General features: G+C 48.8%; 1 protein-coding gene across 1 annotated transcript; it reads right to left on the minus strand.

Annotated features, from left to right (window-relative positions):
- Positions 1 to 863: 863 nt before the first annotated feature.
- On the minus strand, positions 864 to 12,110 carry dmtn (dematin actin binding protein). The gene is given in 16 exon segments (XM_070988478.1): positions 864 to 2,327; positions 2,791 to 2,871; positions 3,200 to 3,256; positions 4,274 to 4,336; positions 4,626 to 4,675; positions 4,758 to 4,863; positions 4,971 to 5,065; positions 5,490 to 5,624; positions 5,696 to 5,740; positions 5,850 to 5,958; positions 6,848 to 6,892; positions 7,472 to 7,615; positions 7,698 to 7,778; positions 7,919 to 7,941; positions 7,944 to 8,076; positions 12,047 to 12,110. Coding segments are annotated over 15 exon segments (1,233 nt in total). The 5' UTR covers positions 8,029 to 8,076; positions 12,047 to 12,110; the 3' UTR covers positions 864 to 2,213.
- Between the last annotated feature and the right edge of the window lie 528 nt (positions 12,111 to 12,638).

The raw sequence follows: 12,638 nt of genomic DNA on the forward strand, positions 1-12,638 counted from the left end.
GCGTCTTGGTCTCGGCCTCAGAGTTTTTTGTGACGCTCACTCGGCGGTCCAGCTTGTCGGACATCTTTTGTGTTCAGCAGCAGGTTGAAAGTGAAATGCACCATCTTCTTCTCCATGAGATCAGTTTTCATGAGTCTCCATCAAACCTGTGTTTCATGTGCTGATCAACGTGGCGGTGGAGGACAGATGGAGGCCAGCCTGCTTCTACGTTTCCTGGCTGGAGCTCCACGTTCACAGCAGACAAACCCTGAAGCTGGTACGCTCATTTTCTTGGTTTTCCTGTTTTGCTAGCATGCTCTGCAGCTTCTCTCGCGGGCCGGGAGCAATGTTTGGCTAACGTTGTAATACTGGGAGACAGTGGAGACAAACTGTGGACATTATGCCTCACGTGAAGCAATAATGGGAGCAGGAAGTCTGACACCTTCACCTGTTTGTCATGTCCGCAGCGTTAGCTCAGCTAGCATCACCTCGGCTAGCATCACCTCTGAGCACGTGCTGCTGCTGTTTGTACATTTAGATGAAAAACTTGCTCTGTAGGTGAGAAAAAGTCAAACTGCGGGAATTCGTTTGCTCGACAACATCGTGTAACTTCTGTTAGCATCCAGCAGCTAACGTCCTCAGACAAAGGCCGTAATGTCAAACTAGTGTTAAACTAACAATTCACAGGCTTTACGTTAAAAATCTGCTGTCCTTTACAATGTGGTTGAAAATGAGTTCCAGCAGTAAAATCCTGCTTTGACATGAATGCAGGAGACACAATGACGTAAAGACACGAGAGGACGACAGTTGGTAGAAATCAGCGTCTGGTCCTTTAAATCTTTGAATCTCTGATGAGTTCAAGGAGACAAGGAAAAACCAGCGTCTGTTTTTCTGCAGTTTATTTGAGTCCTTTACATCGTACAACAGAAACTATGGCTGAATGTTGTGGAGGTGAAGACGAGACACTGAAGACGACGGCAGAGACGTTTTCTACCTCAAGACACGATCAATATAGATGCTACCATGGTGGTTAGTACGGACTGCTCCTTTAATGTCAGCTATGTGTTGAAATGTGTGGAAAATGTTGGAGACAAGCGAGAAATAAAGTTATCACGGTGCTCATAAAAAAAAAAACTGTACAGCAAAATTCATATTTTCAAAATAAGAGAACTTTTCACAGCTAGCAAACAAACCTGCAGCTGTAAAAATTACAATCATGAAATAAATAAAAAGCTCCACATAATAAATAATTTTACAATCAGATGTTTAATGTGAGACATGAGTCATCCACGTCAAAGCAGAAACACATCAGAGGTCTGAAGCACGCAGAAACTGGTTCACTGGTGTCATCAAGCTGCTTTTCAACTGGTCTGTTAACGAGCTGGAGTTGTTAATTACAGCCAATCACGCGTCTCCTCGCATGAGCTGCCAGTGAAGGAGCGAATGTGACGTCAGAGCGTAAAAACAAAATCCAGATTAAAGGAGGAAGTCACTGATTTGTTCAGTTCAAAGAGTTTTAGCATGTTAGCAGCGGAGCTAAAGTTTACTGACTGTCATTACATGTACTGTGAACTTAACTGTAAAACTTTATTGATCCTCTGATGTTTCACTGGCGCCACCTTCAGGTCACCATGCTAATGTGATCAGACACCTGCAGAGCTAACGACATCCAGTCGGCCACAGCTGTGCTTTGTGTTTACTGCTAACATGCTAAAGTAGATAACACCTGCTAAACATCAGCATGTTAGCATGCTAACATTAGCATTTAGCTCAAAGCACACAGCCTCACAGAGCAGCTAGCATGTCTGCTGAGGGAGAGTAAGCTAAAAACATGGAGCAGAAGAGCTGGAAGCTAACGATGCTAACCTGCTAATGTCCCTTCCTGATTCAGACCTCTGGAGCTCAAACCAAACGATGATGATGAGGATGAGGATGAGGATGAGGATGACGACGACTTACAAGCAGTGGTGATTATAAGTGCAGCACAGGTAATATGTGTCAGTGCATCAGTTAAGGTTAGTCAGAGTAAAGGGTTAATCAGGGCCAGCCTTCAGTCACTCTGATCCGTGGGGCCGCCACACATCCAGGGACGTGATTGGTTAGTTAGATGGAGGACATGTTTGCGTGGACTAACAGGATGAATCGATCTGTGTTTGCTGATATTTGATGTCGCGGCCTGTTTTCTTCTCCAGGTGCTTCATGGAGTAGTTTTCGATGGATGAGGTCACTTCCTGTTAGAAAAGCGAGGCTTTCTTCTTCAGCTCATTTCGTTTCCACAGAGAGAGGCGGTCGAACTCGCCCATCGACATCCCAAACAGCTGCTGGAACTCCTCCGGAGCCAGATGCCTCTGAGAGGACAGAAGAAGAAGAAGAAGAAGAAGAGACCTCGTTTCAACAGACGACTCAGAAGGTAAATCCTGACCAATCAGAGCAAGCTGCTTCTGTTCATCACACTCAGGTGTTTTATGATGTCAGATCACTTCAGAGGATCACATCACTGGTTCAGCTTTCACCCTGACATCTGCACCGCTGGCCAATAACAAGCCGCCTGGCTAACTGCCTGTTAGCTCGTTAGCTCACAGACGTCTGATTGGATTAAATCATCAGGTTTTAACCTGTTTTCTATTGATAAACTCAGAATCACCTGACAGCTGACAGAAAGCTGTTTCTCCTCCTACAGGACAAAGATTGACAGGCAGCACCACCACACACACACACACACACACACACACACACACACACACACACACACACACACACACACACACACACACACACACACACACACCATGATCTGCCTCTGACACAAACCTCCAGGCGAGTGCGGTCGACTCCTGGTGGCAGCTTGCAGCGCCCTCTGTGGGTCACAATCAGCGCTTCATAGGGATAAATCTGAGCAGCAGACACACACACACACACACACACACACACACACACACACACTAAACTGTGACCAGTCGCCTGTAAAGCTCGACCACATGATGAAGATCAACAGCTCAGAGTTATTCAAATATATGAAGTACAAAATGACATCATCAATATTTGTGTGTGTTCAGCTTCCTGCAGAGGGAACGCAGACTGTGGCCTCAACATGTGTCAGTTTTATAAACCCACAGCAGCTCTATCTCTACACCCATTGGAGCTGCGCTAACAGTTTCCCCCTGCTGCCAGTCTTTGTGCTAAGCTAGGCTAACTTAAGCTGATGCAGACATGCTCTCACCTTCTGCTCCAGGATACTCGGCAGAGAGTTTCCTCTGTCCATCCTCTCCCTCCGAGCCTCTCCGTTCTGCACACACACACACACACACACACACACACACACACACACACACACACACACACACACACACACTGTATGAAAGACAGTCCTGCTTGCTACAGTAAACATGAAAGCGTCACGGTGAGGCCAGGCCGGGCGTGAGCAGAGCGTTAGGAAGCATTGCACGGCGGCGCTGCACAGATGCAGACTGAGCACACAAACACGTCGACACGTGTGGTCAGGTCAGACTCGGGTGGGGTTCAGGTGGATCGGGACTGTGCAGAAACTGGAGCTGAGTGCAGGAGGAGCGAGTGCAGCCGGTCAGTCGCGGGAAAGATGGCGGCTCAAACAAAGGAGCGCTGATGCCACGGGCCATGCACATGCCACACAAACACAGCACGCTTACCTGAGCAGCTGCAAAGACATGACGACAGGAAGGTCAGAGAGAGGAACAAGACAGCGAGACGGCTGCAGCTGCGCAGAGCAGCAGCTTCACAGCCAGGTACAAACACACCTGGATTCAGGACTGATCTGTCTGCTGTCACTCTGAACGTTAACGATGACGGATAAACCTGTGACTGTCCTTCACTGTGGACGAGCCGAGATCATCAACACAGTCTGCGAGTGAAGTTCAGAGCTGAATCAGGACTTCCTGTTAGCAGAGAGCAGCTAACAGGAAGCTGTCCGAAGGTCAAGAGATCACGTACGAACACGTCAAAGCTCCATTTCTGAAGCTCAGTGTGATTTAATACCGACAGTCTAACACGTAAGCTAACACGTAAGCTAGCAAGTAAACTTACACACTTAACTAACACGTTAAACTAAGATGTAAGCTAACACATTAAGCTAACACGTTAAGCTAACACATTAAGCTAACACGTTAAGCTGACATGTAAAGTTAAAGCATGTTGGACGTCTTTCTGTTTGACGCTCGGCTCGGTCACTTCAGCGTCCTGACCTCATAAAGTCGTGTAGCTAGTTTATGCTACGCTAACTCTAAGCGACACTAAGCTTCGACTCTCTGAGGAGGAGGACGTCAGGTTTATTTTTACCTGGCCGTCCTTTGTCGCCATCTGTGGAAAACTCTGCAGACTGCATCTGAAACACACAAAACCTTTGATTTTAAACAACAAACAAACAACAACAAAATCCACATTTCCTCTTTCTTTTCTCCAGAGAATCACAAACATTTAGATTTAATATCAGTTTTTCTTCAGCCAGCATTCACACACACACTCACACACACACACACACACACACACACACACACACACACAGTGGTGACGGAGCGCCGGCCTGCCAATCAGGAGGCACTCGCTCATGGACACGCTGTCTTTGGGTCAGGAGGCGGCGGCTCGGCGTCCTGAAGCCGGCCGGTCAAACTTACTCTGGTCAGTCCGGAGCGTGAAGGAGACTTGGACGCACTCGCTGACAAACCTGCCGACAAACAAAGAACGCTTGAGACCACAATTCATCCTGAAGCAGAGCAGAAGGTGTGAACGGCGTCCGGCGGTCGTACTGGCGTGCATGTGCGTTCTGTCGGGCAGCGACTGCGTCTTCCTCCGGAAGTGGACGGCCTTCTCCTTCTCCTCCTTCAGGATGAGACGACCCAGGTTGGACTTGATCTGGATTCACAACAAACACCATCAGCCCCCTCGTGGTCAGCTGTGTGTGTGTGTGTGTGTGTGTGTGTGTGTGTGTGTGTGTGTGTGTGCACGTGTGTCTCTCAAACCTTTTCCAGCTCCTGCTCCTGCAGCGTCTTGGCCTCGTCCGTCAGGTCTTCAAACTCGTCTTCCTCCTGCAGCCTCCTCTTCCTCCACTCAATCTCTGCCAGAGTTCAAGCTCACAGTTAGCTTTGACACTTAGCGTCGTAGCGCTTTAGCTTCAACATGAGACTGAAGGATTTGTTAGGACATTGACTTCGTCTCATCATTTGACGTCTTGATTGTCTCAGAGACAAATGATCTGTCCAACAGACTTTGTCTCCTCACAGTCTGCACGATCAATAACCTGTCGGTTTGAAGTGCGGCAGGAATCGATGTCTGATTGTGAGCTCAGGTCTGCAGCTGCTGGACCGCGTCTACCTGAGCTCACCTGAGTCTGATGTGATTCGCTAACTGAACTGATTCAACCTGAGCTGCAGACCTCTAAACCAGGTGAGCGGCAGGTTTCAACGTCTCAAGCGTATGACCTCTACCTGCGTTCAGGTGGTTTCTACAGGAGCAGGTGTGGTCTGTGGTGTGTCTGTTACCCATGGCGGCCAGCGAGGGGGGGCAGGGCCAGTACTCGGTCTCGATCTTGGAGGGCTGGTTTGGATCCGGAGGCTGAGCCGCTGGAAACTTTGCCGACTGAATGACGCCGCTGCCTTCGACGTGTTTCTGCAGATCTGCAGAGACACAGACGACGCGTGAAGCTGCGGCGAGGCGAAGGACGTGAAAAGAGACGGCGAGCGCTCACCTTGTTTGTAGATGGGAGGCTTCCTGTAGATGTTTGCTCCGTTATCTGAAAAAAAACAAAAACAAAAAACACTCAGCGTCACAGTGTGGACGGTCAGAGGCTGCTGTGTGTGTGTGTGTGTGTGTGTGTGTGTGTGTGTGTGTGTGTGTGTTACCTGGTCTGTGGAAGTGCTGCAGGCTGGTGCTGATCTTGCGTCCAGACTGTAGTTGCAGTTCGGATCCTCCAGGAGAACCACTCTCACTCTCTGCTCTGCGTGCCTTTACCTTCACACACACACACACACACACACACACACACACACACACACACGATCAGCTGTTGGTCACAGTCTGAATGAACAGAAGAGTTTCTGGACAACACGATAATGTCACAGTGAAGCCGACCTTTGACCTTTGGATAGAAAATGTCATCATGTCATCATTTTGTCCTCTGAGACACTGAATTCTTGAGCTCTGGTCAAAAATGTGCTTTGAGAGGTCACAGTGACCTTTGACCTCTGAGTGTTTCCCTCAGGGTGAATTCAAGTAACTCTGACCAGAAAACCTGCAAAACTACTTTCCCATCATCCTCGGCTGCACCTTAGTGCCAATGCTAGCATGCTAAACTAAGGTGGTGACACACTAAGCAGTGTACCTACATGCACCTACACGTTAGCATGCTCATGTTAGCATTTGGCTCAAAGCCTCCAGAGACGCAGAAAGCTTCATCTCTGCTCTGGTTTCAAAGCCACAGCTCAAACTTTGGTTCATTTCACTGAACGAAAACAAAAATGCCACCAAAACAAGCCGTGCATGACTCCACACTGTAAGAAATGTCAGTAACGGTCTCAACAAAGACACTGTCTGTTCTCCGTGGCTGCAGGCAGACTCAGGCTTTAACTGAGCTCCACCAAGACGAGAAGACAAAGCAGGAGCTGAAACTGGACGACGAGACGAGAACACGAAGACGTCAGTCAAACCGGAGCTTTTCAAAAGTCGTGACCCAAAACTGAGTCGGACGATTCTGAACGGGTCACAGAGAGTTCATCTGCTGCGTTCACGAGAGTCTCGTGAAGACAGATTTTATTTCAGCTCATTCAAACAATCTGAAGTACGTTCAGGAACCTGAGTTCATTCATCACGATGAATGCAGTCATTAGATCGCAGCTCTTACCTCAGGAGACCTGGGAGGAGACGTGGACGGAGGAGACAGAGACCTCTGCAGAGACACAATCAGACCATCAGCAGTCAAAGTCAGAGGACATCAAACTCACTGAACTCTAACTGAAGTCTACCTGAGCTCTGACTGAAGTCTACCTGAGCTCTGACTGGAGTCTACCTGAGCTCTGACTGAAGTCTACCTGAGCTCTACCTGGAGTCTACCTGAGCTCTGACTGGAGTCTACCTGAGCTCTGACTGGAGTCTACCTGAGCTCTGACTGGAGTCTACCTGAGCTCTGACTGAAGTCTACCTGAGCTCTAACTGAAGTCTACCTGAGCTCTACCTGGAGTCTACCTGAGCTCTAACTGAAGTCTACCTGAGCTCTACCTGGAGTCTACCTGAGCTCTGACTGGAGTCTACCCGAGCTCTACCTGGAGTCTACCTGAGCTCTGACTGGAGTCTACCCGAGCTCTACCTGGAGTCTACCTGAGCTCTGACTGAAGTCTACCTGAGCTCTGACTGAAGTCTACCTGAGCTCTGACTGAAGTCTACCTGAGCTCTGACTGAAGTCTACCTGAGCTCTACCTGTTTCCAGATCAGGATTCTCTGACGGCTTAAATGCGGTGTGCAGACGTACCTCCCTGCGTGGAGGGTCGAGTGGGGAGAAGCTCAGGTGTGGTTGGTAGGTCATCAGGTCGGGTCTCTCCACCTGCAGGATGGCCTTGTCTCTGGGCAGAGCAGCCAGGTCTCTGTAGCCCACCACCTGGTCGTTCACTCTGGCCTGAACACGCAGAGAACAGGTAAGTGTCCGTGTGCACGCTGATCATACAGGTGTCTTTGAGCAGGTGGAAGAGGCTATTTACCACGATGCCGGTGGCGGGAGACCCCGGGGTGCTCAGGCCCCTGGAAGAGGGCAGGTTGACGGGGGTTACCTGTCCCTCCACCTGTGACACCATCAGAAACATTCAGGTGAATCACCCACCGTTCACAGTTTGAATCCTTTAATTCGTTTAACTCTGACACTGCGTCAGCGTCTGGAGCTTAAAAAAAGATGTTTTCAGTGATGAAGAAGATGATCGGTTACCTTCTGCATGGCTGTCCTCAACTGTCCTCCTGTTTGGTTTCAACCAGCTGGACAGAAACAGGGAGACAGAGACAGTCCATCAGCAGACACATTATCATACAGTGTCTCATCACAGGCCGGCGTTTTAGCGCCGAGGCTGGAAGTGACTCAACTCGATGCTGACGAAGAAGCAAACTGAGAGTTTCACTTTCAGAGTTTCACAGCAGACGTTTGACAGATTTTTAGCTTCAAAGCGGTTCAGCTGCTCGTCCGTCAGACTCACAGCAGGACTTTCCATTCGTCTGCGCCGTGAGGCCTGAAACTGGCCAACTGGGAATCCCTCGTTATTACTGGTTTTAGTATCACGTGTGAACGTCTTTAAGCATGAAGACGACAACGTGGAGACGCTCTGCTTCCTCGCAGGTGTAATTCATTCACGATGGCTCCGTTCCATTTAGCTCAGCTTGCTCCTGGGCCTTGGCGCTGTGTGTGCTGGCTCGCTGGGATGCCTACATGGAACGAAGCCACTGTTATGTGATAACGTCCACCTGAGCTCTGTCTTACAGAGGAGCCAATCGTCTGGTCTTTGGTCTTTTAACGTGTTGTTGTCGTCGATGAACGGACGTCATGTCAGAAGTCTGCTAACGTTAGCTAAAACGAACGACTGGTCACACCAAGCAAAACCTCTCAGTGCCAAACTGAACTCTGATGTGTTTTAATGCTTATTTTATTTGTCTTATTTCTTCTTTTCACAGTTACAGAAGCCCAGTTTACAAAAAACAAATGTCAATTAGCATGTTTTTCTACTCTTGTGTTGATAATGGTTTCTCATGGAGCTGATTTCCAGTCGGCGCCGTTAAACTGCTGCAGAAGAAGAAGACTTTAGACAAACGTCCCGCTGACATCTTCTTCTCAGGTTTCTTCATCGTTGACGTTTGTGTGTGAACCAGGTCTGTTGTTTCTACTCTGACAGAGGAGGTTTAATGAAACACACAGCTAAGAAGCTACGCTAGCTTACACCATGTTGGACTCTCTGGCTCTCCGTCCAATCAAAATGCAGCTCTGTCAGGATGGTTTGCCATTGGTCGACAGCACAAATTTGCGTCAACATCAAAGTTGAACTCAAAAGCAAATGTTAGCATGCTAACACAGCAAGCTAAGATGAAACACGGTAAACGTGATATGTGCTGAACTTTAGCGTGTTAGCGTGTGTGTTAGCATGTTAGCATCCTCAGTGTTATATTTGAGTGTTAAGTTCCTGTTTGTCCCGTTAACGGAGGGGCTGAATCACAGCTGGATCCTGAGCTCACGGCTCGTATTTCCACCTTTTCAGCTGCTTTCACAGCAGATGATCCAGTTTCAGAGCCTTCAGACACGCAGAGACATGGTGTCCCCGGGGTGAGGCTGATGACGGGGACGAGGAGGCCCGGCTGTTATCAGAGCGTCCTCAGGGGACGTCTGCAGGCTTCAGTCCTGCTCTCAGGAAAGACACCTCAACAACAGCAGAGCCTCTCTGCTGGAGGATATCCTCATCCTCGCTTCCTGTGAACCCCCTCCCCCCTCTGAGTCTTCGCTTTCATCTGCCTCCCTCCTCTTCTTCCTCCAGCTCCATCCCGCCCTTCGTCTTCCTCTTCCTCCCTCCCTCCCTTCCCTCCCCTCCCCTCCTGGCTGTTTATCAGCTCGCCCAGCCAGGCCAACGCCCAGCCGGTCCTCAACAGTTCTTGCTGTGGTTACACTCCTCCCTCCAGAGAGCCGGCAGCACAGGCCGAGAGCTACACCTTCCTCCCCCCTCCATCTGTGCCGATCAGCGTCTTCTGCCTGTCCTCAGCTCAACTCCATCAGTGTCACCTGGACTGTCTGTTGTCCTGTGGACGGACGCCTGAAACATCCTCCTGTCCTCTAACCAGTGGTGGAGGAAGTGTTCAGATCCTTTACTTCAGTCAAAGTAGAAATACCTCAATGTGAAAATACTCCTCACGAGTAAAAGTAAAAGTCCTGCGTTCAAGGTTTGATGTTCAGATCGATTTCTTCTCCACAGTAAATACGAGACTACAGCCAGCAGCTGATTAGCTTAGCTTAGCATAAAGATCGGAAAACAGTCTGCAGTGTGTGTGTGTGTGTGTGTGTGTGTGTGTGTGTGGGGGGGGGGGGGGGGGGGGGTGTCCCAGCCAAGAAATGCACATGACCCCCGCCCATGAAACCTCAACATGCCTTTCACATTTCACAGGCTAGCTGTTTCTCCTTGATTCCGGTGTTTATGCTAAGCTAGGCTAACCAGCTTCACGATCTTCTCAAAAGAACAGTTTACTCCCTCCGACATTAAATTAAATGTTCATCATTTCATTTTAATGAGGAGTTACTGAAGGGAACAAAGGCTAGCTGAGCTAGCTAGCTTAGCCTGGCAGCTAACCGGACGATAAGTCTCCACCGTGTGGGCCTGTAAAAAGCAGCATTAGCATGAAGTCCTCCAGACTGAGTGTGAACCAGGTCTCTGTTGAACCGTTTTACTCTGACAGAAGCTTTAATGAAACTCGATGCTAACACACAGCTAGTCAGCCACGATAGCTTCCTCCATTTTGGACTCTGGCTCACCATCCAATCAGAGATCAGCTCTGTAAAGATGTTTTGCTAACAGTCAATGTCAGGAAAGCAAATGTTAGCATGCTAACATGCTAAGCTAAGATGGTGAACATGGAGAACATTACACTTGCTAAACATCAGCATGTTAGCATGATAACGTTAGCATTGAGTTCAAATGTCCACGGTGTCAAAGCGCAGCCTCACAGAGCTGCTAGCATGACTCGAAGCTAAAACACAGACGGACGTCAAGACGTGGAGTAAAAGTACGAGATGTTGGTCAGAAAGCAGCTGTAAAGGGACAAAATGAAAGACGACAGCTTTAAATGTGTGTCTCTGAGGACACGACGGTCCACCTGACCGGCAGCAGTCTGAGTGCTTTCTGCGTCCGATAGTCTTATCAAGAGAGCTTTTAACTGCCAGAGAGCCATCGATGGAGCTGAGTGTGTGTGTGTGTGTGTGTGTGTGTGTGTGTGAGGCCCATTAGTCCACACACACACACACACACACACACACACACACACACACACACACACACACACACACACTGTAAACACAGATGTACAGAATCAAACAGGAAGCTGTTCACTTTTTCCATCATTAACTAATTATTCATTCATTCATTCTGCAGACTGAATTTTGAACATTTTCACATAAAAATGACTTAAACCAATAATCGATTATCAAAACTGACGTATTGTTTCAGCGCTGTGATGCATCAGTCAGTGTCCTCTAACATCTAAAATACTTTTGAAGCAGTGAAGAAGAATTTAGGTAAAAAAGGCCTGAAGTCTCTCAGCGTTACCGTCAAACATGGCAGACTGTAATCCATCATTCTGAGAGTGTGAAGACTTTGACAACAGGATCTGAACGATGCTGCAGCTGACTGCAGTCAGCGATGAGTCGATCGACAGATGAATCATAGGATCTGTTTTAACGGACTCTTTCATTAAAATGTGCTTCTTGAAGCTTCTTAAACGTGATTATTTGCTGATCTGCATCTTTTGAGGTTTGGACTGAAGGTCTTTGCATTCTGGACTTTGAACAACGTCGACCTGGCCTTGATGTCACCAGAAAATGTCATTTAAAAGGTGATCTGAAGGCGTCACGGTGGGCTCTGAGCTGTGATAAGGAACATTTTTCACATTTCTATCAGCCAAACGATGAATCCAGAGAGCAGGTGGAGACTGAAACGATGCTTTCAGCCTGAAGAGGAGCCTCATGTCTGCGTGTCGCTCTCTGTGATGAAGATATTCAAGCGTTTGTTCCAGGGTTTCTCCTGCTGAGGCCTCCAGAGAGCACCAGCAGCTGAAAACAGGAGAGACCCGACAAATGTTTCGCTTTCATGAGGATTTCCTCTCAGACGCGCAGCAGATTTCAGGTGATTGTTCGAGGCGCTGCTCGCGTGGCCTTCAGAGTCTGAGGAGGAGTAACGCGGATGATGAAGAGGAGACAAGTGCGTCTGCGGCAGCGCGATAAACAGCCGCTGGATCCCGGGTCCGACCCGGCACAGTCCCGGGACCCGTCCTTCATGTCCTCAGAGCTGATGGAAAGAAAAGAAGCGTTTCTTACCTCCAAACAGCGCAGAATAATCAGAGAGAGCAGGCGGAGATCAGGCGACGCATCCAGGAGAGCGGCGGTGACGCTCCTGTCTGAGGAGGAGGAGGAGGAGGAGGAAGGGCGGAGGAGGGCGAGGGACAGGAGGAGGAGGGGTGATGTGTGATGTAGCCTGCTTTTAACGCCGGGCAGGGGGCAGCTGTGACCCCGGGAGGAGGAGGAGGAGGAGGAGGAGGAGGAGGAGGAGGAGGAGGAGGAAGGCTTCCTGTTGCTCCGGCGGGTCGGTCCACTGTGTGTGTGTGTGCGGGGGGAGACAATCAGCTCAGTGTTCAGACTCACGTCATGTTCCACAAATCCAGCAGCACACAGCTCATCATCAGTCTTCATCATCCCAAAGTAACTGAGTACAAAGAGTAATCTGATTCCTCAGTTACTCCTCTGCTGAAGATTTCACATGAAAAGTCAGATTCATCAGAAAACACAAAGATTCAGGTTATTTATTAAACCAGCGTCTAACACAAGCTTTCATTTCAAACTGAACTTTAATGTGTGTGTTTCTTCTTTAATCATCTGACGACCCTTCAGATTTATCTGGTGACCCTTTGAG

Source organism: Chaetodon trifascialis, chromosome 20 (genome assembly GCF_039877785.1).
Source record: "Chaetodon trifascialis isolate fChaTrf1 chromosome 20, fChaTrf1.hap1, whole genome shotgun sequence".
NCBI lineage: Eukaryota > Metazoa > Chordata > Actinopteri > Chaetodontiformes > Chaetodontidae > Chaetodon > Chaetodon trifascialis.